Below are 24,889 nucleotides of genomic sequence, written 5' to 3'. Positions count from 1 at the left end.
CCTTGGTCCCCACAGTGGTACAACACGAGACAGAAGAACCTTCGGGAGGTAGACCTTTGTGGGAAGTCCTAGGCCATTGGAGGCGCACCACTAAGTGTGTGTTTGGGAGCCTCAAATCATTCCTTTTCTCTATTTTGATTCTTGGCTCCTGACACAGGCTGCTTGCTCACTGCATACTCCTGCTATGATGTGTGGTCTGCCCCAGAGACTTAGCAAATGGAACTCCATCCAAGGCCAAAAGAAACTTTTTCTAAGTTAATTATCTCAAGTATTTTGCAAGCACAACACAAAACCGACTTATACACTAACCCTTGGCCTTGCTCCCTTCCTTAACTGGACTTCTCTTGAATTTCTTCCTAAGTCTCTGGGGCCTGCAAAAATCGCCCAATTCCTCTTCTTCCAATAGCTCAATTCCCTCAGTCCACTGTTACCCTTCCTGTACCAGCAGTAATGGGTGTTTGTTTCTAAAATTCATTGAGCACGTAAAATGCTAAGTACTTGATACAGATTCTTGTACGTATCCTCCCCACATAACAGATTCTGTGCCCCCTCTTAGCCTGCGTTTGCTCATCTTACCTTGCCCAGTATCACCACACTGGCAAGCACATCCAGGCAGCTTGAATCTGTGATTATCTAAAGCATCCACGTACTCTATCTGTTCCCTCTCCACCCTTCCTCCTGCCTCCAGTTCAACCACCACAACCTTCACATACTGAAGGTGGACAGCATGAGGGTTGGTAACTCTGAGAACCGAGTCTTAATCCTCACCACTCTTTCATGGCAATCAAATCATCTGGTGCTGTTTTGTATTACTGTCACTGTGGTGTATACTCAGCCCTCGGAGAACCACAATGATTGTCCCACAAACCCATCAGATTCGGGACTAAACAGAATTGCTTGTGGCTGTTAAAGCCGTGAGCCACTGGGCATATGCTCAGCTTACAAACTTCAACTCACAAACTACAACCTTACCAGTGTTTCACGTTCTTAAGTGCAAGAGCCAGACAAGTTCAGTGATCCCAATCCATATGTTGTCTTAGCCAGTCTTTATTGCTTATAAAAAAGATCGTTTATAGGCATTGTATATACATTTGGATTCTATCTACCTCTGGCAGTCTGCAGATACTTTTCTGCAAGCTGTGATCTCATTTTAAGGTGTTTTGTTTAAGAATGGTCTTAAGTGTGTGTTGTGCTGGCCAGTATCTTTTTCTTTTTGGTGATGGGCATCTTTCATATGACATTATATCCATCACCTGCATATGCTCCCGAGGAGAGACATCTGTTTTCTTGCCAAGATTTCCTGCAGCATACCACCTCCTTGCTTGCTCCTCCTTGCTCAATAAATACTTATTGACTAAGGAGAAGAGGTTGATGGGAATATTATGAAGAAAATACAGGCATCTTTGGAAGAAAATCAATATACCAAATTTGTGGTGATTTCTTAATAAAAGAATGCACTGCATACATTGTTAAATCCTGCATCTATTTTTTTTAAAGCCTAAACACAGGGTGAACTTGCCTAGTGTGGTCTTCTGTGAATAGTAGGTTATATAACCTCTGTGTGCCCAGACTGTGGGCATCAGTCCCCATCCAGACAGTAGCATTAAGAGCAACCTGCTAGGCTGATGAGATGGCTCAGCTATTAAAGGCTAGGCTCACAACCCAAAATATAAGAGCACTTTTATGATCTAGGCATGGCACACACTGGGACACTCCCAACAGCCCAAACCCAGCTTTCCAGCATTTGTCTTTGCCGGACGCTCCACCACCCCTTGCCTTCCTTTTCTCTAAGACTCACAGTTTCTGGACAATGTCTTGTTTCTTATAACCAGGCTTACTTCAGATCTACTTGAACCTGGGTACCTTTTGCTATCTGCCTACTTCTTACCAGCCCTCTTACCCTCTCTCTGTAGTATTGCACATCTTTATCCTCTCAAACTTCTGACCCCATTTTCTGCCTCCTCATTATACTGAGTTGATAGGACCTTAATGTTTCCTGCCTTTACCTCAGAACTGCATATTTCTCTTGCTTCTCTCCTGGAGGGAAAAGCGTCTCTCTTCCTAAGACTGTGCTTGACTCCAGTTCAGCTTTCCTGTTCAAATTCTTCCCACATAACTTCGTCTCCTCTGACTTGTAGTTGGCTTACTAAGTCCTTGACCTGACTTGTGCTGTTGCTACTTGTCAAGTGGTTCCCGTTCGAAATCCTCGAACCCCTCTGCTCTTCTCTCTCCTGTCTACTGCAATTAGCTTCTGGCCCCACCACCACCCAAAAGCAATCCTTCAGAGATCATCCCACACCTCTTGCCAATAAACTGTCATGTCGCCTCATCACTCAATGTTTCCTTCCTTCATACAGTCACTCAAAAGAATATTAGGAGCTGTGTGTGCCAAGCTAATACTGGTGTTTATGTGCTGAGTGTGGAGGTGACTGATATGGGCATCTCCTGGGAATAACAAGGTCTATGGAGGCTCACCATGTCCTTTACATAAAAATGGCTTAGTGTTTGCCTATCACTTATGCACATCTTCCCCGATACCTAAAGTTAGTCATCTCTGTTTACTTACAACAAATATCTAGTGTGATATAAATGCTGTATAGTTGCATTGTATTGTTTAGGGAATGACACAAAAATCTACACATTCAGTTAGAGAAATTGTTTTTCTTAGCATTTCTGCAGTTGCATCTCCTGATGTAGAACCCACTGATACAGTGGACCAAAGTGCAGACATGGAGAACCAAGTTACAGTGTAAGAAAGGCACATGTAAAATATAAATGGAAATAGGATCACTAAATCAGTGGATTGTAAGGACAGTTCTTAAGCAGATGGCTGGGAGGGTGTATACATGATGGGCTGAGAGAACAGATCTACTAGGAACACAGGCACAGACAACATGAAACAGACAATACTCTCTTGGGGAGGAGGACCAGGGTCCTGCATAGTCCCAGGCTCTGGGTCGGTGGATCTGCACTGTGAAGGTATTGGGGATGAGAAAGTCCATGGGGAGTTTTGACAAGAATGATGGCACACTGCAGGCACTCTAAAGCACAGGCATCAGCTTGTCTGTCTCAGTCAATCGTCTGCATCAGTCTTTAGATTGTCGTCCACAGCATCCCAGGGATAGCACCCAGGGAAACCTAGGTGAGTCAGAAGATGTCATTGTTCTCCAGGTGGCTGTGGTCAGTTAGGTGGCTGCTGGCAAAGGCGGTGTCTTGGTAGCTTCTCCCAGAGTCCTCCTGGGCATCCTCAACCCATGCTGCGGGGAGCTGAGGGCACTTTGCTGGCGCTTTTCTATATCCCTTGCATTTCCAAAGCTGAAAGCCTTTCCCACGTGTTCCTTCCCTGGGTTCCTGATGAAATCCGACACCACTGTCATTTTCAGTAACTTGTGCCCTGAAACAGTCCTCCTTCGGCTTGGTGGTCAGATCTTCACTTTGGACCGACATTCTACTTCCCACCAAGCTCCTGCCTCACCCCTGCCCATACACAGTGAACTCCAAAACCTTAATCTATATCAGGCACGTTGGAACCTCAAACCAACAATTCCCCAAGTAAGAACTATGTTCTTTTGGAACCAGAGTAATTCTTTTTCACAAGACATCATTTCTTTTAACGACTATATAGAAAGTATTCCAACAGCCTGGCTTGAGAGCCCAGCTATTGTGTATTTCATTTCCAAATCAGGGCAAACATTTTGGAAGTCTCTGTGTGCCAATAAAATGTAACATTACCGGGACTATAATGTGTAATGGGCTAGATGTGTTCTCGGCTCTCAGGAAGCCAGCAGGACCTGGGAGAAACCCAAGAGGGCTGTAAAATAGTTTGTCCTCCATCCTTTGTAACTTTGTAACTTGCAAAAGAAGTTTTTATACTTTCAAATGCCTCAAATTCTTTGCCCTTCTCTCCTTTCTCGCCTCCTTGTCAAAATCTTCTTCACCTGGGCCTTTTTAACTTACCACAGCAAGGACAGTTTTATATTTTGATGCAACACACATACAGATGCACAGTTTCAGTTCCTATGGGTACAGTTCATTGTAGCCAAACCCAGATCCCCTGGAGTTCTTTAATTGGATTAAAGAAACTCTCGTCCTTATTTGCCATTCCCACAGAGGGCTGTGTATTCATTCACAAAGCACAATCCTATCACTGAGGGCTGTGTATCTTCCTCCTGCTTAGAAACACCTGGCACCTCATCCATAAATGCAGCACCTGCCTCCTCTTTCTGTCCATTTTCTCACAATACCCTCACAAACCCCAAGCGCATTCCACGCAAAGCCTAAGCATACTTTAAGCATCCCTTCTTCCTGTCTGCCATTGTTCAGGGTCCTCGCTAGCTCCTCACCAGCCAAGTCTCTGTTTATCCAAAGCTCTATTCCTTCAAATATCTTGACCTTTTGCCCTTCTGAAACTTCTGACTTTTTAGAGCTGACTATGCAAAACTTTCCAGTTCAAGAGAAGAGATCATCTTGTGTTTGTACTTCCTAATCCCCCAGCACAATGCCCAGCCCAAAGTATTGACACTTCATAAGAATTAAACTTTAGACTAGATTAAACCCAAACCTCTTACACTGGTCACAGTGGAGTCCTTCATTCTAATTCCTAATAAAAACAATGGTCACCTTTTCCCTAATGGCCACTGAGTTCAGACTAGAGGAAAACAGCTGCCCTACTGCCGCCCTTGGAAGACTTCTGTCTGTTTGATTTTTCTAGACAGGGTTTCTCTGTGTAGCCCTGGCTGTCCTGGAACTCGCTTTGTAGACCAGACTGGCCTTGAACTCAGAGATTTCCCTCTGCTTCTGCCTCCCAATGCTGGGATTAAAGGCGTGCACCACCACCTCTGGTCTCTTAGTCATTTTTAAACACAAGTAACAAACTGGCCAAGGGCTTGGCCATGAAGCCACAAATGAAGCAGGTGTGTAACAATTAGTTCTAGCACTGCTACACATCTGTGAACCCCCAGAAATGCTTAGCCTATTGGTCTGCATTTTACACAATGAAATTCCCGCTACTAAACTAGTATAAAATGTACTTCTGAACTGCAATAAATTAGCAGTGTTTTACTTTTAGAATGTTCAAGTTATCCAGACCACATACCAAAAGACCTGTTTGCACTATTAATTTCTATTATGCTCACCTGCTTCCTCCGTGAGGAAGCTTAAGAGACACAATTATCTATCTCCTAACACAAAGTGTGCACCCTTGTGCCGATTCCTAAAAACCACATTATTTGTTTCCTCAGATCAATTTCTTATAAATAGTTTGAAAGGGAGTTCTTCCTTTTAGTAAACTGCTGATTGGTCCTTAGCAGAGTTACAATTTCTGTGACAAAATTAATTCTATTTTCCAAGTAGTTCATGCTAAAATGACTTGCCTTTCATTTGACTAGCTCCCTGACTTAGGCAGGTGTGAACCATCTCAAAATGCTTAAAGTTCCCTGTGCTTTCATTTAAAGGTTTGCATAATTCAGGTCTTCAATCAAATGATCTAAGAAGCTCATGCACAGTGTACCTATACTCTTTGAGTGTAGGCAAACTACTGTAGAGCACTCACTGAATTTAGATGGATATTCTAGCAGAATCCCTGTGGGAATACACAATCTGCAGTATTATCTGTTCTGAAGATACAATTCCCATACAGACAAGAGCAGGCTCTTTTCCCCTCTGCCACAACTTCTAGAATTGCTCTAATTTAGTTAGGTCTAGAAAATGACCCACATCCATCCTAAAACCACATAAAATGTGACTTTAACATCCAACTTAAAATTTAATAATCCTCTGTATGGTTACCTTTCATAAACTATTGATTGTACATCAAAAGCACTTCACTGGAAAAGATGTTTTAAAAAAGGAAATAATTTCAAGGTTGAAAAAAAAGGGGCAAAGAAGGTAGGTGCTATTCAAACAAAGGCACACCAAGATATGGCAACTGCTCCATGACCACTAACAGAAGACAGAGCTCCCTCTTAGTTCTATGAGATAAAGTATGCTCACTGGTTTGTAAAACCAGACTACAAATGCTGAGATGGCAGATCAAACCTACAGATCTGACCGCATTTCTGCTCCAAAGTCTACCAATGGGGCGTTGGGGACTGGAGAGATCAGTGAAGCCTCAAAGATGATTGGAGAAAGCCCAGCCTTTAACAGCAGGCAGAGCTGAGATTCAATCCCACGTACATCACAAAATCCTCAAAAGCACAGAACCAGGGACAGCGTGGTGGGGTGAGGCTGTGGTAAGGATTACCACAGAGGCTGTTGAGGGAGCAGCTATGCAGACATCCCTATTCATCCCTCACTCAACTCCACATCAGAAGGGAAATAACATACGTCCAGTGAGAACAGAGGGACATCCCCACCACCACCACAACCAACCAAATAGCTCTGAAATGCTAACAGTCAGACCCTTACCATCCTGTAAGACTCTTCTCTCCAGAATCTAAGCAGCAAGAACAAAGAAGGTCTACAGACTCTGACAACAGGGATAGAAGACATCAGGCCTCCCAACAGTAAAGTTCAATGCTAGCACCCTACTCTTTCAAATACTTCAGTCACAACTTTTGGTCTTGTTCTTAAGCAGACAACCGAGTATTGAAAATGTCTGGGAAGCTACTAATTTGGAAGAAAAGATCAAAGCAGATGAAATCATCTTGAAGAAAGATAGGCACAAGAAAGCAATAGAGTCAGACTTCCTAGAAAGTTGAGCACAAGGCAGTGATGGAAAACCAGCAAAAGACAAGCACAAGAAATGTCCCACTGTATGGCCGCTGTGTCTAGAACCAAGAGCCACACTGAAGACAACACTCAAGTTTCAGAACACAGCAGACAAGAGGGAGAAAACCAAACTGCAAATAAGCTGGCTTTTTTTTTTTTTTTTTGGGTATGTGGAGCTGAGGATCGAACCCAGGGCCTTGTGCTTGCTAGGCAAGCGCTCTACCACTGAGCTAAATCCCCAACTCCTGGCTTTTCAACAGTAATGCTGAAAGCAAGATGATAGAACAACACCTTCAAACTTCTTAAGAGAAAAATATGTTACTTAGAACACTGTACTCACCGGGCTAAACTGTACAATATTAATTTCAGACATATACATTGTGAAAACATTTGTCCCCCCAATCTTTTCTCAAGAAATTACTGGAATGTGTCTTTCCAGCAAAGTATAAAACTGGAGGAGAAAAGGCTAGGGAATAATACTCAGAATGCAAGAAAAAGAGGACCCAGGAAGAGAAAGGCCTTAGGAATACCCAAGACACATCAGATCCACATGACTGAGATACTCACAGTAAAGTTGCTCATACCAAAGTTCCCATGTGCTGCAAGCACAGGCCGCCTGCCACTTTGGTCCAGGTCCTTTCTATATTCCTCACTTTGTCCAAGCCATCCATGCCTTGACCAGTCCCACACATCCCACCCCAAGCATTGTGCTTTTTTTAATTTACCCGAGGAGACGGCAGGGAAGCAAGCTTAGGTACAGAAAACAGTGAGCCCCAAGCATCTGGTACTGGCCTCACACAGCAGACCTATCAGGTACTACTACTGGTGAGTCTTGATTCCCTAGGACTCACTGTGACCTGCCCCACTGTCTTCCCGAAGCCGGCTTTTAAAACTTACTAGAGAAGCTAACACCAAACTGTGACCAGAGACTCTAGTTGATCTTCAAAAAGCCCCCGGAGATGGCACTGCTCTCCTGCCACTGCTGGCCTGCTCTATCACTCAGCTTTTAAAAACAGGATAGAACAGCTGGCAGAGGGGAAACTGACAAGAAGTGAAGGTAATGGCTGGTAATGTTTGTGGGTTGTAAGCAAAGGCCCAGCAGTGGGACAGAGAGGTGCCCAAAATGCTACAATCTTGTAGGCCATTTTTAGCTTGTGCTAGGCACATAGGTCATTGTTATTTCTTAAACAGTGGCTACACCTTTATAGAGTAGGTATGATCCATTAAACACACTGTCGTTTCACAGAAAAAGTAGCATTTCTACTGCTACACCGATTGCAGGATTCCCTGTTTGCTTCCTGAAAAGGCCTGTGCTTCCTCAGTGTTGTAGCAGTACACCGTCAAGGTTCAGGGGAGGAAAGCAAAGGTCACAGGGCAAAGCCATGGTTCCCAGTTCTTTCACATCATTGTAACATTTCGGTTATTTTGTAAGACTTGTTTTTCCTATCCTCTTGTTCAGCCTGTACTTGTGATATTTGAGAATACACTGTTTATTATCTACAATACTGTTTTATTTTTACTTTGTTATTTCTTTTGACAGGGTCTCATTTCATATCCCAGGCTGACCAGGAACTCATGGCAATCCTCCTGTCTCAGCTTCCTGAGTGCTGAGATTTAGGTGTGCTTGCATAAAAAAGCCCAAAACTGTTTTCTTTAAATGAAGTAAAAGTGAAAATAAGTAGATTAAGAGGAAAAAAAAATCAACTCCAAAGCACCTCATATACAACTTAAATCTACTCTGTCCTCTAGAAGATTCCCTTTGAACATCGCATACAAGATTGCCAACTGGGTGCAGTCTAAATAAGACAAGACATACAAACTATATAGATTCCTAGGGTTCTGGGAGGAAGCACTCCTCCCACCTTCCCCTCTCCATTGCCAAGCACTCCCCTACCATGGCCATAACAGGTATGTCTGACTGCCCACCCTGGGGCTTCTGCATCCTTCCTCTAACTGGTAAGGGGATGCTCTTAGGGTGCTGCGCTCCTGCTAGGTCTTCCTGGAGAACCATCTCAGCGGGTCAGGATCCCATCCACTCCTGGCAAGTGGCTTCTCAGCTGGGAAGGTCTGCTCTGCATCTCTAACAGCCCAGTAGAGGTCTCAGCTACTGAAAGCCACTGGAAAGGAACTGTTGTGAGCAATAAGGCTGATCTTTAAAACTAGTGGTGACTGACAAAAACAACTTTGACTTTGTTTTCTACGTCCTTCAAAACCATCCTCTATAGCTGAAGATGTACAAATCTAGTGGAAACTCAAATGGCATTGTATCACATAATATTTCAAGTTCACATGTAACAAACTGGAAAAACAAAACCAACAATCACCCAATGGTCACCATCAAGTTTTCTGTTTTATTTAAGATTTTAGTTTTAATTCTGAAGAAAGAGGTACATTTCCTTGTTTTTAGTTTTAGCATCAGGTTATAACCAGGTTTGTTTTCTTTTCTCCTGTCTTTTCAATACTGCACAAAAGTCCAGAAACTACAGGGTTAAGTAAAAGCTGCAGGCAAGGAGGTCAGAGATTTGCTCCTGTTGGTGATCAGATGGCCCCAGAGCAGTGCTGGCTCAGAGTGCCCTGCCAGGTGGACTTAGGTCAAAGACAAAAAGATCCCGACAGAGGAGAAAGACTGAGGAAATCACTTAGAATTCAGCTCTTATATTATGGATAGGTATTAACTCTGTGAATACTTTTTTCCTTTAAAACATCTGAATTTAAATCTAAAGCCAAAATTTTTTTCTCCTTGAAAAATTACTTCTCCCTCCCTACAGACAATTTATCTTGCCATCAACTTCCAATAAATCCCTTTGCTTAACAACACAATTGAGTCCTCCCTGTCAATTCAATAAAGAATTTAAAATGAAAAGCATTTTTCCTGCAATAGTGAAAAGCTGAATACAAGATGGATGCCAGGCCCACTGCTTTCCCCCATGCACTTAGCAATCTCCTTCAAATCAGCCTGGTCTTCGTCTGCAGTTGATAATGTGTTTCCTTGACCTTTCCGAAAGATTAATCGTCATTTTCTGCTAAGCAGACTATGTCATTATTATGAGCGACAGACAAACAGTAATTTTCTAAGTATTGAGACTGCCTTTTGATTTTCTTTTTTCTCTGCTTAAAAAGGCATTTTCCCCCAAGGAACATTCAATAGTGTCACTCACTCAAATGCTGGATCAACCGAAACTTATTAAAGAAAAGATGGTAGAGACGCTGTGACCACATTGCATCTGGGGGTATGGAGAAAAAAAAATGACCAGGAACTGGATTCTTCAGAACGTAAGAGATGAGAAGGGAACTGTGAGTGGGCTGAGAGGGAGAACACAGGGTGGGACAGATCCTGCCCTTCTGAACTCCTCTTTCTTAGTGGCGGTCCAGTGTTGAACTCTGTAGCAGATCTGTGGGGGTTTTGCTGGGGGGTCTGAAGGCTGTCTGAAAGCCTGGGGGTGGGGAGTGGAAGCTGGAAGGGTTTGAAGAAGGTGGGTAGGGGTTCCAACTGGCTCTGTGCAGAGGGATCTGTGTGCTGAAGGGGGCGCTGTGGTGGGTCTGTGACGGGGCAGCGCTGGGGCCGTCCATCTCTGTGAGGGCCTGAAGGGATTTTAGCCAGTGTGGAGGATTGTCATCTTGAATAGAGTCTAAACTGTTTCCTGAAGATGCTGGAATACCTACAGAGGAAACAGGAGACAAAAAAACAAAAACAAAAACAAAAAAAAAAAAAGGTGAGTTTGTAAGGAAAGAGCACCAAGTTACTCAGATAAACTTTAAAGAGTGATTTGTTTACCCAAGAAATAAATATATTACAATTTTAAATTTCCAAATGAAACCTTTTAAAAATGTTCTTTAGCCATCCTCCTTCTTCTCCAGCAGTGACCAAGATTTCCTGTTCCGCTATGTTCCTCTTCAACTACAAACTTACTCCCTCACTTTCAGAGGCGAACAGTGAAAAACAAGTCCCTGAATCGCCCCAAACAAACAGCCTCCCCCAGAGAACCCCAGGATCCCCGCTGCGCGCCTGCCCTTCTCCAGCAGGGATACATACACGGACAGCCTTATATAGAGAGCTTTATAAAGAGTGGAGTATGTTTCTTTTAAGATGGCTCAGTTAGACCCTTTTATACTCTGAGGCCTACAAACTACACGCATGCTGCCAGACGGTAACACCTACTTATACCAAAAGGAGCAACCGAGGCACGCAACTAGGCTGACAGGTTCACCATGACCCTAAGAATGAATCAGGCTTTGTGAAAAGAACTCATGTCGGAAAGACCCTGTTCTGATTGAATCGGTGCTAAAACCACACTGATGGCTGCGGGTGGAGCTGAAGGGAGCGGGGAAGTTACCTGTGATGATGGCTGGGTCTGTCCAGCTGCCAGGGCTGTCCCAACTCACGCTGTCGGTGGTGGCAGTGTTGGACGGTGGTGCACTGTGGTTGGCGTTGGAGGGGGAAGAAGAATTGGGCAGTCCACCAAAGTTGATGTTAATGTTGGGTAGAAGTGCCCTTAGCCCGTCCTGCCATTCCTTCATATTTAAACTCTCTACAGAACTGTTGTTGTCTGGGAGGTTTACCAACAAAAAAATGAAAGATAAAAAAAAAAATAAAAAGCTGACGTTAGAAACATATGCTGTTCTTTAGTGGTTAAGCGGGAGAGGAATTATTCTTTCTTTACTGAGCGTTTATGGGTCGTCCTAGCAAGACAAACTGGGTTAGGACTTTGCTTGTGAGCTCAGGGACTTCAAGGGAAGGAGAGGAAGTTTTCTCAGGCTGATGGGGAGGGGCCTCCTGACTACTACATGTGTGCAAATCAATAATCCAGCTGCAGGATTCGATGTTCTAGAGACAAGCCAGCACCAGCTACAAGTTTCAGTCAGTGAGGCAAAATTTAGCCAGCTCAGCTGATGTACACCATTTGAAAAAAAAAATTTGTGAAGTTCTCTATAGGAGCTCATTTCTGAGTCCATTAAACAGAAGAAAATCATTTTATGAAGAATAAACGTAAGCCAGTAATTATAAAAGAAAGTGGAGTTCTCCTAATTATAAAACTGGGAATGCATTTCAGGGGTAGAATCAGATAATGAACAGACTTCTGAATCTGGGAAGGACATTTTCCCTGAAGAGCAGCAAGCAGGGGCTAGGCACCTCTTGGTAGAGCTGATGCTGGCTTCTGCCCACTCTGCTCCGCATTCCTCTTCAGCTCCACTAGTCACAGAGTTTGAGCCGTGGAGTCCTACTGGTTCCAGATAGTTATGGATAGTGTCAAATAGAAGCCACTACCATGTAAAATCGGGTTTGTATCAACTGTGGCTTACACGGATTTACTACTGTTCAGAATCCATACATGATATTTGGGGCTGGGGAAGACCAAGTCTAACAACTCCTTAGAACAATTATTGAAACTAAGAATGAAACAAATAACCAACTACAGTTTTTAAAAAGCAAAAATATCTCTTTCTACAGAACTGATCACCAATCAACATGGAGGCTAATATCAACAGTGACAATGATTGATCAGGCAAGTCTGTGCTCTCTGATAAACTGAGAATTTTCCAATTTTGCTTCGCCCCATCATTGACCTAGTCAGATTCTACTTGGTTTCAGCAAATACAGCATTTTATAGTACTATCCTTATTTATGAAAGACAAATACAACTAAAGGCAAGGAAGCTCATCTCTGAACTTGACTGAAATGAAGGGTGAGCACTACACTGGGTAAACAAAACAACGTGGGGGTGTCCTCAAACTCACTCTTACTTCACAGCTGGTATTCTTACTAACCTTACCCTTCTCACACCTGCCAACTATTTTCATTTGAATTGTGCCCTGCAACTTACAAGGCACAGTGCACAGTTAATGATTTCGCTTGACCCTCACAACAACCGTGCGAGGCAGAAGTGTCAGGGACATGTCTTTCAACTAGTGCATGCCTGATTTCTAGCTAGTAACCCACAGGTGAACAGGGCAGGAGAACCAGGGCAATACAGCAAGACTGCCTCAAAAGAAAAAAAAGTTTCCCTCATTTACAGAACTTGTTTTGGCAACTTGAAAACAGACACTGAGGGATATTTGAAAAAAAAAATTATTATCAAGCTCTCTCTTGGTCTACTTTGTGTAGACAATTGATTTTTTTTTTTTTTTTTAAAGAGTCAAATATCTAAGGGAACACCTAAGGTAGCCAGCCTATCTATCAGGACAGAGAAATAACACACCTTAAGAACAGGCTGGACTTTGTAGCCAGGATACCCAGCCCTCCTTGTGTTACTGGAGGTCAAATTCAGGACCTCTGATGAGCTAGGTTAAGTACTCTATCACTGAGCTACACTACACCCCCCAAACCCCCCCCCCCTTGAGACAAGGTCTCATGTGTATTAGGCTGGCTTTGAACTCTGTATCGGTAAGGATGACTGATCCTCTTGCCTTTGCCTCTGGAGTACTGAAAATACAGGTGCATTCCAGGGTTACATGATGCTGGAACTCAAACCTAGGGCTGCAAACTAGGCAAACATTCTACCAACTATACTCTACCCCCAGGATCTACCAATCCTGGGGTAAAACATTCTAATTGAAAATATAATTGTCAGTGTCTCCTGCTAGGTCCATAACTAGCACTAGGCATATAAACAAAATCCCCCAGGTAAAAACTGAAATCATAGGATGTGTTCAGTTACAAGAGTTTTGGTGGGTAAGACACAGTCTAGTTTCTAAAGCAATGAAACCGGCAGGAGGATGAACTTGGAATCCTGTTCTATGGAGCAAAGCTGAGCCCTGAGAAAAGAAACCTTCCTAGAAGGGATGCAAACTCCCTTGGCAAGAAATGATGCTGTGTAACTAACTACATGAGAAGGCCTAAAGGGTGGCAAATGCTCCTGGCTGCTCTGGATGGTCCAGGTCACTGAGATGCCCAAGCCAACAACTGGCTTCTCTCCTCCCTACCTCACTCACAATGCGTTCTTAACTGTTACTTCACGTTTCCAAAAGTGAAAGGAAAGAAGGTTTACCTCCACTTAAAGAGTAACATATTCAGGAGAGTTTACTAGGAAGCTGGTAACACAGTACACTCAAGAGGCAGCAAAGCAGGGCTCTCCAAGAGCTCTGTGCCTTACATCTACGCTTTGCTGCCTACCAATAAAGTATTAAAATAAAGCCCACTTTTTCTTTCTTCTTAATCAAAGGCTATTTGTTCCCCTGATTGCAAAATAATACAATTCAGCTATAGTGTTTGCCAAAGACCGTCATCTGTGGTACACAACACACAAACAAGGGGGAACCATGATCTTCCCAGCACAGTTTGAATGTAAGGGAGCTTGGGAAATATTACCTAGTTATCATTTTTAATAATCTGTACTGAAAAACAACAAACAGCTATTCTCCCATACGCACACTCAAAATAAAGCAGGTGCCTAAACATTCTGGGAGCCTAAGAGCATAGATAATGTGTGGCTTACAGTGGAGATGGGGGGGGGGCAGCACACAAGGCTAGACTCACAAAGCTCTTGGAATGGGAACATACTCTAAGGAGCTCAGGAGAACAGTTTACTTCACCCCCCTTCTTTACTGCTGAGTGTCAGTGCAGAGGAAGGACACCAACCTCATCAACACAGCTCCATCTTCCCTACCCTCATAGCTTGACCTGGATTTGTTTTGATGGCAGACCTCTAGCAAGTCCATTCCTGGACACAGCAAAGTTTGTTTTTGGAGCGAGGGCAGTGGCGTTAGGCAAGTGCTCTGTCACTGAGCCACACCCTGGTTTGGCAGCCACTGTCCTGCATTTGGACACTACTACAATCCTTGAGTGACAGCTGTCCTACACACTGTGGGATGCTTACAAGCACCATACCCTCCAGATGCCAGCTGTGACAATACAATGTATCTGCAGATATTCTAGGTGTCCTGGGAGGAAGGTGGGGGCAAAACCACCCATTAGGACACTGACAAAGGAAGGTGATTCCTTTGCTTTTGAGGCTCTATACTTTCCCTCTCCAAACAGCATCAGCACTAGGGCCACACTGACTTAGTCTGATCTATCTTAATTTTCTTTTAAGGATTCATACTAGGAATTCACTTCAAGCAAGTCATCAGGGTCTACTGAAGAAAACACTGGGCTGCAAAAGGCAGCTACAGGGCTGCCTGTCAACATAACCTTGAACATGTAGCACACTTAGTCTCTTAGCCAAACTCTACTGCCTTACCCCTATGTGAATAAAATAGAGAAGTCATCACAAGCATATTCATTTTCTGATAAATGACCGACTACAAGTGTTTCTCTATTGGTCACCTGTAACTCCCAATGAGCCAGCAGATTTCTTACTTGCTGCGAACTGGCCAAGTATACAGGTCTCTCAGGAACCTAGCCTTGGCGGCCACTGTCCTCACAGAGGTGCTGTGTGGCCAATCTGCTTAGCATATCTGCCCATGGCCACAACATTGCAAAGAGGAGAAAAAATGGAAAGGACTCGCTCCACAAGCAGAACTTGGAAAGGGCCAAGCAAGGTACAAAGAAGATCAAGTCACTAAATGTATCTTAGGTAAAAACCATACTAACTTTATTTTTTAAGTATGTAATTAGCACTGGAAGGACTGTAAACATGTAGAACTCATCAACTAAGTAAGTTTGAAACAACTAAATTTACAGACATGCCAAGTCCTCCCACTCTTACGCTTGGGTGGGAAGAGCTGGTTCACAAATTTGCTCCTAATTCTTAGTTTTCAATTATAGACTGCAGTACTGGGACCAGAGATCTCATATTTCAAGTTAAATTCCTCTGTGAGAAGTCATCACTGGGAGTCCTAGTTGGAAAGCAGCCATGAAATTCATCCTATACGGCAGGCAGTCTTCAAGCTTTCTCATGGTTACTCCAAAAACTTTTCCTTTTGCTCTTCTCTGCTCTCATCATTCAAAATCAAAGCCCCCACATCTTGCATCTCCAGCAGGGCACAGGAATGGCCTTCATCCATCTCCACACTGCTACTCCCCATCAGTCTATTTCAAGAGCGTTTGAAGCCCACCCTCATCAGCACTTACTGCGTGAAAACCTAACTCCCTCAAACCTCAGTAGCCTACCTTCACGTGACTCAAATATAAATGAACTATGCCTAACCAAACTTTAGGGAATATAAAAAAATTTTCATACTAGAGGTTTTATATAAAGATATCCTTTAGGACAACTGCAAAAATCACTGCAACTTATTAATATGGGACTATGACTGTCAAAAAGCCTTTCAGACATAAATACATTCAGCTTATGAAAAATATTCCACTTAAATGATTGAGTTTATACTCAGATTTCTAGGACTATGTTTATTATACAGCAAGACACACTGAATGGCACAGCTGAGTTGCCTGGGCACAGACAAAACTCTAAGAGTTTCACCCCAGTCCTGAAAGTAGATTTTAGACCCCCCCCCCAAAAAAAAAAAAACTCTAAGAACACAAGTAATAAGAGCTCGAGGGGGAAATGCCAGGAACCTTAACAAAATGTTTGAAAGTTAAAGTTTGTTTCCAGCAGTGTAAGGAAGTTGGAATGACATCATTGGAAATTGTGGCCCAGTTAGACATGTGCTGTGTTTTTAAACTGTACCTGTCATTCTACTTCACTGAAATGCTTCCTGAGTCTCTTCAGTTCATTCTTACTCAGTCTCCCAAAAATCTTTCTTTCACTCAAGACCCTTCTAGATGACACACACACGCACACGCGCGCGCACACACACACACACACACACACACACACACACACACACCCCGGATGAGCAATACTTATATCATGGAGCTTGGTATCATACACTTTTCCTCCTTATTTCAAGACAACTCAGACTTGAAGACCCTATACAAAGTTCAATTTTAATGTGCATTATGCAATGAACAAATGGTTCTTTCCAAAAACAAGCCAATCTCTCTGAAGCCAAGTGGAGGTTTCAGGACCCAAAAAGCTTCCCTCAATGTAAACAAGAAAGAAATGAGTCACTAAGATATATTTAGTACTGTTCAGATGCCAAAATACATACACTTTAATATATATACATTTGAAAATCCAGTGTCGGGCAGTGGTGGCGCACACCTTCAATCCCAGCACTCAGGAAGCAGAGCCAGGCGGATCTCTGTGAGTTCGAGGCCAGCCTGGGCTACCAAGTGAGTTCCAGGAAAGGCACAAAGCTACACAGAGAAACCCTGTCTTGAAAAACCACAAAAAAAAAAAAAAAAAAAAAAAAAAAATCCAGTGCACAGTGCATCCATACTGTTTAAATAGGGAATGCTAATTTTTTTTTTTTTTTTTGAGACAGGATATCATTATGTACCCCTGGCTGGCCTGGAATTCATTATGTAGATCAAGCTAGCCTCATAGAAAGATGTCCACTTCTGACTCCCAAGTGCTAGGACTAAAAGTCTATGCCAACAACGCACAGCCAGAAATGCTTCTTAAAAAGCAAGTATTCGGGCACTATGTATAAAGGACCCACAGATCTATTTGATCCATTTTATACTCCAGACACCTCTCCTCATGCTGTTCTAAGTCACTACTTCAAGGCTAAGAGCCCAGTGAAATTAAGTAGCAGCATCATTTTACAAATGAGACGCTAAGTAGCCTCTAATCCTTTAAAGAATTCACTCAAAGTTATATAACTTAAAAATGTCAACAGTAACCAAAAATCAGTATAATTTTGAAGTATTTGTTTCTGTGAAATTTACTACCAATCAGTGTTGGTTCTGGCAGGACTCATGAAATATATACAGTACAAGAAGACAGGCAAGGTACCTAACTAGCATGTGACATAAATACTGTGGTAGAAACAAATAGTTCTATGAGGCAAAAGAAGGAAGTGAGTAACCCTGTCACTCTGCAGATGGAATCATTGGTGCCCAGGCAAGCATCAGAGGAAGACAGAAAGAGACTCTGGGCAGAACAGAGGCAGGCAAGTGACCACAAAGGCACATTTTAAAAGATATAAGCAGGTGTGCTTTACCAAAATGTGCATTTTTCTGTTCTAGAGTTGCCTGTCATGATCTATAAGCCTATTTCACAGGAGACTAAGATCATCTTGAGAACAAGGTGTCCAGATGACTGATATATCAAGAATGTCCATGTATAAACCTGCTTTATAAACAAGGAAAACACCAATGGTGATCATGGTGCACACCTATTATCTCAGAAGCAAAAGGGTCACTACAAATTTGAGGCCGGCATGGTCTACAAAGTGAGTTTCAGGCCAGCTAGAAGTAGCCATCTGGAAAAGAAAAAAAAGCAAACTATAAATTTAATACAAAAGATTTTGTACATACACACACACACACACACACACACACACACACACACACACACACACTAACAGAAAGGATCAGAAGGAAACTGAACCAGAGGATATAAATATATAGCTCAATGAAGGAGGGAGGGAAAGGGAGGAGAGGGAGAGGAACACAGACAGACAGACAGACAGATCTGTCTAGGAAATCTGCAAAGGCTGATGAAACAGGAAGCCCACAGATAAGTGCTTCTACACCAACTGAGCACTGACTCTTGAGAAGGTTAGAGTTAGGCTGAGTTAGGGAAAGCCCTGTGGGGAAACACACAGACCACAGGACACATACCCAAGAAGACATGGAGACCACCAGAGTACTTGCCAGAATATGGTTTCCCCAAAACAGATTACAAAATTGTAGACATGCAGGGTGTCAACTACTCTTAACATCTCTCAAGGTCTAAATCTGCTCTAAAAAAATAAAGCTGAGACCGGGTTATGGTGCACACCTTTAATCCCAGTACTGGGAAGGCAAAGGCAGGCAGTTCTCTATGAATCCGGGGCCAGCCTGGTCTACACAGTGAGTTCCAGTATAGCCATGGCTACACAGAGTAGTAACCTTGTCTTGAAAAACAAACAAAAAGAAAGAGTGAGAGAGGAAGGAAGGAAGGAAGGAAGGAAGGAAGGAAGGAAGGAAGGAAGGAAGGAAGGAAGGAACCTGATAAAATGTCCTCCTACATGTCCTTTCCAAGACTTGCTGTAAGGAGGAAGGGAACCTCATTCTGCTCAACAAGAGAACTAGTTACCTATTATAAAAATTCAGATTCTTCGGGATTAGTAAAGAATAACGAGACTCCATTCTTAGATGGCAAACATCCTGGCTATTTGTACCACTGCCACAGTTTAATGCAACCATCCACTTCCATCTGTTCTTTCCTACTGGACTCTGAGTTCCTCTTCGGTTTGGTAACCAGTATCGACCTTCATTGAGCAATGGAATGAAGGACACTGACAATGTACTTCCAGGGTGGTAAATACCTTTTCCAAAACAGGTCAGAAAAAGGTTGGGAAAAAGGTGGTTCCCATGTGGAAGCAATGATTCACAGGCCACAAAAGTTGCTAAAACATGTCATTTTAGCTATGTTCTTAAATATTAATAATACTAATAAAGAATGGAAATGAGATGGCATATAAAGAAGTCAGTTGTGTGAAGAGGATCTGATGAGATTATATTTGAAAAGATTAACAAAGATAGAACAGACAAATATGATGTATCTGTAATGTGAGAGTATTATAAATCTTGTGGAATAAAATTAGAATCCATACTAATCTAATGCATGCTAATAGCAAGAAAAAACTATGTGTAGAATTATGACAAAATAGGAAAAGCCTCTGCTGAGTCTTAGGTCACTAACACTGAGCCACAGGAAAAGGCAGAGATCACTTTTCAGTGGCCATTTCACTCCTGTCCATCCTCTTTGGAAAGAATAGGCTTTCCTAGCCAAAAGGACAGATTAAGTAACATGAAGAGGGGAGATGCAGAGGCAGTTAAAGGGTCTGCTACAGTGAGGCCACTTCAGCTCTCTAGGCACCAGTGCATCCTAGGGCATCAGTCCTCAGAGATGAGACTGCAGGGCCACTACAGAGACAAGCCACAAAGGAGCAAGAGGCAGACTGCAGAAACGACACACTTGCATTCTTCATCGACTGATGCCAACACCTGCCCATTCCACTTCTGTTTAACACATTTATCGGGGAAACAAACAACATTTTATCAAGAACTGTAGTTCCCTTCCAACTGAAGTATTCAAGAAGCTAAACTTGAAATTGAACAGGTAGTCATGAAGCTATCTTCTACAGACAACTACTTTTCAAACGGAAATGTCTTCTTCCTATATCCCGTGACTTATTTCCTCTTACATTGCCTGCTCGAATCACAGGCTTTGCAGTTAGCTCTTCTTTCATCCACTAACACATTAACCCCCAAACAGAGTAGGATACAGTGACCAAGGAGAGACAAAGACTTTCCATAATGAATCAATCCAATCAAAATCATTCGTTTGGTACAGGTTCCTTAGGTTGCCAGAGTATGATGTATCTTGAATTCAACAGCCCATGCTGTTTTAATGATTCCCTTAGACACTGTGTCAGTTTCTGCCACTTTTCTGTATACTTAACAAATGTACAGAAGTTCAAAACATGGAAACAAAAAGGCAACTGTACTGATGACAGAATCAAGATGAAAACCATATCTCTTCTTAAAATTATTACATTCTTTACACAAATTAAAATCACTAATAACATATAGCTGTCACTTTATAATTATGTAGTCATTTCATAAAGCAAACTCTTAAGATGAGGTCATATAAACAGAACACACTCTAATTAGAACAAATCCAATCACACAAAATTTATCATGTACACATTCCTATACATTCCTATCTTTTTAATCTATCAAAAGAGTACAGGAGGAAAAAAAGAAACCTAAGTATCCAGTAATGTGCACAGGAAAAGGCATAATGACTTCACTTATCAGACTCCTGGTATCTGATTAAAAAATAAAAAAACTTGTACAGCCGGGCATGGTGGCACATGCCTTTAATCTCAGGATTCAGGAGGTAGAGGTAGGCGGATCTCTGTGAGTTTGAGGCCAGCCTGGTCTACAGAGTGAGTTCCAGGACAGCCAGGGCTACACAGAGAAACCTTGTCCTGAAAAACAAAAAACAACAAACCAAACTGATATAGAGTGTCTAATAATGTCTTGTAAATAGATGTGCATGTCTAAATCAGACATAGTACAACCCTGGTCAAACCACAAATGTAAAGACAAGTACTGTTCAATAAGAATGGCTTTCACGAAAAAGCAGATCTATTATCTGACCATCTGTAATGACTATCATCTGATGCAAGCTCACAATTAGAAAGGCATTGTCAAGTAACATATATCACAGAGAGCTACAGAGAGAACTGGCATCAAGTTATGTGTGAAAGGCTGGACTGAGAATCTGATCTACATCCAAAAGATAGGAAAAGCAGCAACTGCCTTTGTGGATTTATAAAGAGCAGTAAAAGGTACAAATGGGAAAAGATGAAAAGATTTTGGTTTAACTATAAGAAAAAAATTTAGCAATTACATGAAGGCATAACGAACTCCTTTAATTATTAAAACAAACTTCTTTAACAGCTCACCAGAATAAAGAATTCTAAACATTCCAGAATTTTATAGAAGCTTGTGGAATTGTGTCTAAGTCAGCAAAGACCAACACTACCTACCTGTATCTACACACACACACACACACCTTTTTTTCTGTGCACATCAAATAAGCAGTAAGAAAGAAAGTAGCACCATCATAAAAAAAGATGTGTGGTGGTGGCGGTAGAGTATTGGGAAAGGAATAAAGGGACAACATGCAGTTGGAGTTATAGGGGGAGATCTTAACAGTGTAAGAAGAGGTAGGTTACAATTCAAGTTCATGCTGACTAGATAATTTCACAGCCAAACTCATACACAAAGTAGGTCCAAGCTTTGCAGGCTCTAGAAGCAACATCACTCCAAACATGCAGTGACTGTTAACCCCCATCTACCCTGTTCCTGCACTCTGGTAATAGCCACACTGTTCTGCTTCTTATGTCCCTGCTGAATAACTGGAGAGTGGCTATTCCCAATAAAGTCAGCAACAGCTTTTGATTGTTCAGTGTTGATAAAGGTTTTTATTGGAGTACAAGTTTCTCTTCAGCTTTGCATTCAGATTAGATACTTTGCTGACTCTGTAGCAATTCCCAATAGTTTTATGTCTACTGAAATTTCTAAGTTTTCTGATGTTCATAATTTTTATAATTAGATTTTCCAATGATCTAGAAGCTAAAGCTATGTTTATTCCATTTTGATTATACAGTTCACTTTTATTACAACAGTGAGATTAGTCAGCCTCATCCAATTCTAAAAGACACCTCTTACAAGCACAGAATTATCTTAAGGGCTTAAGAATTCAAAAAATCTCAAATAAAACTAAAATTATTCCTTTTCCAAAACATTATTTTAACTGGCAAATTCATAACTTGGTTATGAGCTGCATGCCTAAGTATTTCTAGGCATTAGAATGGTTTACTTTGCTGTAATTTCATTAAAAATTTCAGAGCATGATCATTCTTTGTATTAAAACAGAATGTAATGGTTACGGAATAACAGATGACTCATACACTTTCAGATACAGTTTAACAGACCACTCATACACTCCCAGGAGTCTCTCGATGTGAAAGTTTTGCTAACCTAGAAGCATCTGTTAAGGCCTGAGATTGGCTGAGATACAAATGCTCATTTTCTGAAAAAAAATGTACATTTTGAAATTTCACTAATTATGTGCAATGTGTGCTGTAAGAAGAAAAAGACCAGAAATATATATTATTAAGTGAAAAGAGACAAGCTGAAAAGGGTAATGTTATTCCAAAAAGAGAAAAGTAGAACAGGTAAAACTGCATGGAAAGCAAACAGACCAGTGGCATAGGGGGAGGGATGCACGGACAGCCAGAACATAGAGGACTATCGGAACAGTGCAACAATAATGGATCTATGCCATTAATGGTTGTCTAGTTCTGTACACTGTACAACAGCATGGATCAGCAGCCCTCTTATAAACTGTGGAATCTGCACGATAGTGCTGTGTCAATGTAGGCTCATCAACTGGGAGATGCCGAAAATGGAAGAAGCTGTGCATGCATGGGGGCAAGGAGTACAGGGGAAATTCAACTTCCAATTTAGCAGTGAACCCAAGCAGCTCTAAGCACATACATTTTGTTGTTTTGTAAAGGTTATTTTGCTTTTCCTTTTTTTTTTTTTTTTTTGCCAGAGCTGAGGATCGAACCCAGAGCCCTGTGCTTGCTAGGCAAGTGCTCTACCACTGAGCTAAATCCCCAACCCCTTTCCTTCTTATTTAATCACTAGGGTAAAATGAAACCCTTTCTGCTTCCAATTTTCAAGTGATGCTTCAATTTAAAGAACAAGGAAATTCTTCAACAACACAATCACCTGGTGTTGACAACTGTGATGTATATTTATGCCATATACTTGTAATTATTAAACTGGTTCATTTTTATCACACACACACACACACACACACACACACACACACACACACACGTCAGTCAGTCTGTCCTAATAAGAACACATCCTTCTCCAGTCCACAAAAGCCAGTCCTCTTTGCAGGACAGCATTTTTAAAAACTCTGATGAATTCAAAGACTTATATGCTTACCACCAGTCCACTAAAAAGACTTTATTTTAAAATCACTTAAGAATATATATTTATGTAAGTGTTCATCCTTAGTTATGATTTATTATAGTTGAATTTGGAACAGATTGCCAGAGATGGTCTTGACAGAACCAATTCTCAGTCAATATTCAAGCTCACTGCAAAAGAAGGCAGGAAGGGAAGAGGGAAGGAAGATTAGATGAATACATTTTAAATATAAGTCAGAAACTGTAATTCTTACTTCAGATATTCTGGAGCTTCACACTGAATTAGAACTAATGTTTTAGTGAAAGAAAATAATTAGAAGTATTACATGATTTTTAAAGAATATCTTAAACACTTGCCTGAACTGAGTATCAAAACTTTCCAATGTCAAAAAACTGCTGGTTCAACACTGAACAGCGCAGTGGCTGCTCTTCAGCCATTCCCAACCCAGACTGTGCCTCCTGTTCAATGTGTTGTTTCATTCAAAGGGGAAAGGAAGAAAAGAACACGATCATTTAAAAGATCCAAATCCACTCTGGAAATAAATGGACAGGGAAGTAGAATGATTCCAGCTAACAGTACATACTGAGTGACAACTAGCACTTCTGATAGACACCATTTTCTCTTCTAATAGAAAAGGATCCAGAACTATTGGATCCACTAGGAAAAGGATACAAATAACAAACACTAGGGTCTAGTTATGGGACTGGGGATGTAGCTCAGTTGACGAGTGCTTGTCTAACATATATAAGGCCCTGGGTTTGATTCTCAGCACTACATAAAAGCAGACATGTTAGTACATGTCTGTAAAGCAACACTCAGAAGATGGTGAAATCCAAGGTTATCTTGTTACATGATGAACTTATTATTATTGTTGTTGTTGTTGTTTTCAAGACAGGGTTTCTCTGTGTAGTTTTGGTGCCTGTCCTGGATCTTGCTTTATAGACCAGGCTGGCCTCGAACTCACAGAGATCTGCCTGGCTCTGCCTCCTGAGTGCTGGAATTAAAGGCATGTGCCACCACCGCCCGGCTACATGGTTAATTTAAAGCAAGCCTGGACTACATGAGACCCTGTTTCAAAATAAAATATAAATAAATTTAGAAGATCTAGTTGCAACTTCCCTACTAATTGTGGTAAATTACATGGAGCAAGAAATGACTCTTTGTCCAAAGAAAGAAAAAGATAAAGATGTGAGCATAAACTGTCAGAATGGCATGTAAGAAGTTCAAAAATTAAAATCTGAAATTGTTGTAATCTAAATTACATAATTGGGGATTATTTAAACCCATGTGTATTTTAGTAACTACATATAAATAAATGTAAAAATATACTGGGAAGCTGGATGTGGTGGCTCATGCCTTTAGTCTTAGCACTTAGGAGGGATAGGCAGGCAGATCTCTGTGATTTCAGGGCCAGCCTTGTCTACAGAGCAAGTTCCAGGGCAGCCAGGGTTACACAGCATGAACCTGTCTCAAAACACTAACAGAACAAAGCCCAACATGCCAGGCTTCAAGAGTGTCTATCTAGCAGGACTGACTGGGACCATGTGAAGATCACAGTTGGGGTTATTAGTGAACAAATCTAGAAGGGGTAAGGAAATGAACCCGATAGACAATCTTTCCTTACAGGGCATTAAGCAGTAAGGTAGACATAGCAGTAATCCAGAATCATGGTGGGCATTTTTTCTTTTTGGAGGGTGGGAAGAGGGGCTAGAGATCAAACACAGG

The 24,889-nt window shown here is 41.8% G+C and overlaps 1 protein-coding gene across 5 annotated transcripts in view; it reads right to left on the bottom strand.

Annotated features, from left to right (window-relative positions):
* Window positions 1–8,393: 8,393 nt before the first annotated feature.
* The window catches only part of Cnot4 (CCR4-NOT transcription complex subunit 4), a 107,227-nt gene continuing 90,731 nt past the window's right edge, over window positions 8,394–24,889 (bottom strand). For 2 of the 5 annotated variants that reach the window (XM_036180296.1, XM_036180297.1), the window contains exons 11-12: window positions 11,043–11,255; window positions 8,395–10,367 (exon numbers count right to left, since the gene is read on the bottom strand). In XM_036180296.1, the coding sequence (XP_036036189.1) occupies window positions 10,066–10,367; window positions 11,043–11,255 (515 nt within the window). In that variant the 3' untranslated portion in view covers window positions 8,395–10,065. Of the gene's footprint in view, window positions 10,368–11,042; window positions 11,256–24,889 lie in introns of all 5 variants that reach the window. The other 3 variants (XM_036180299.1, XM_036180300.1, XM_036180301.1) reach the window with 3 other exon arrangements.

Source organism: Onychomys torridus, chromosome 3 (assembly GCF_903995425.1).
Source record: "Onychomys torridus chromosome 3, mOncTor1.1, whole genome shotgun sequence".
NCBI classification, from domain to species: Eukaryota; Metazoa; Chordata; class Mammalia; order Rodentia; family Cricetidae; genus Onychomys; species Onychomys torridus.
This window is presented reverse-complemented; position numbering and strand designations above follow the sequence as displayed.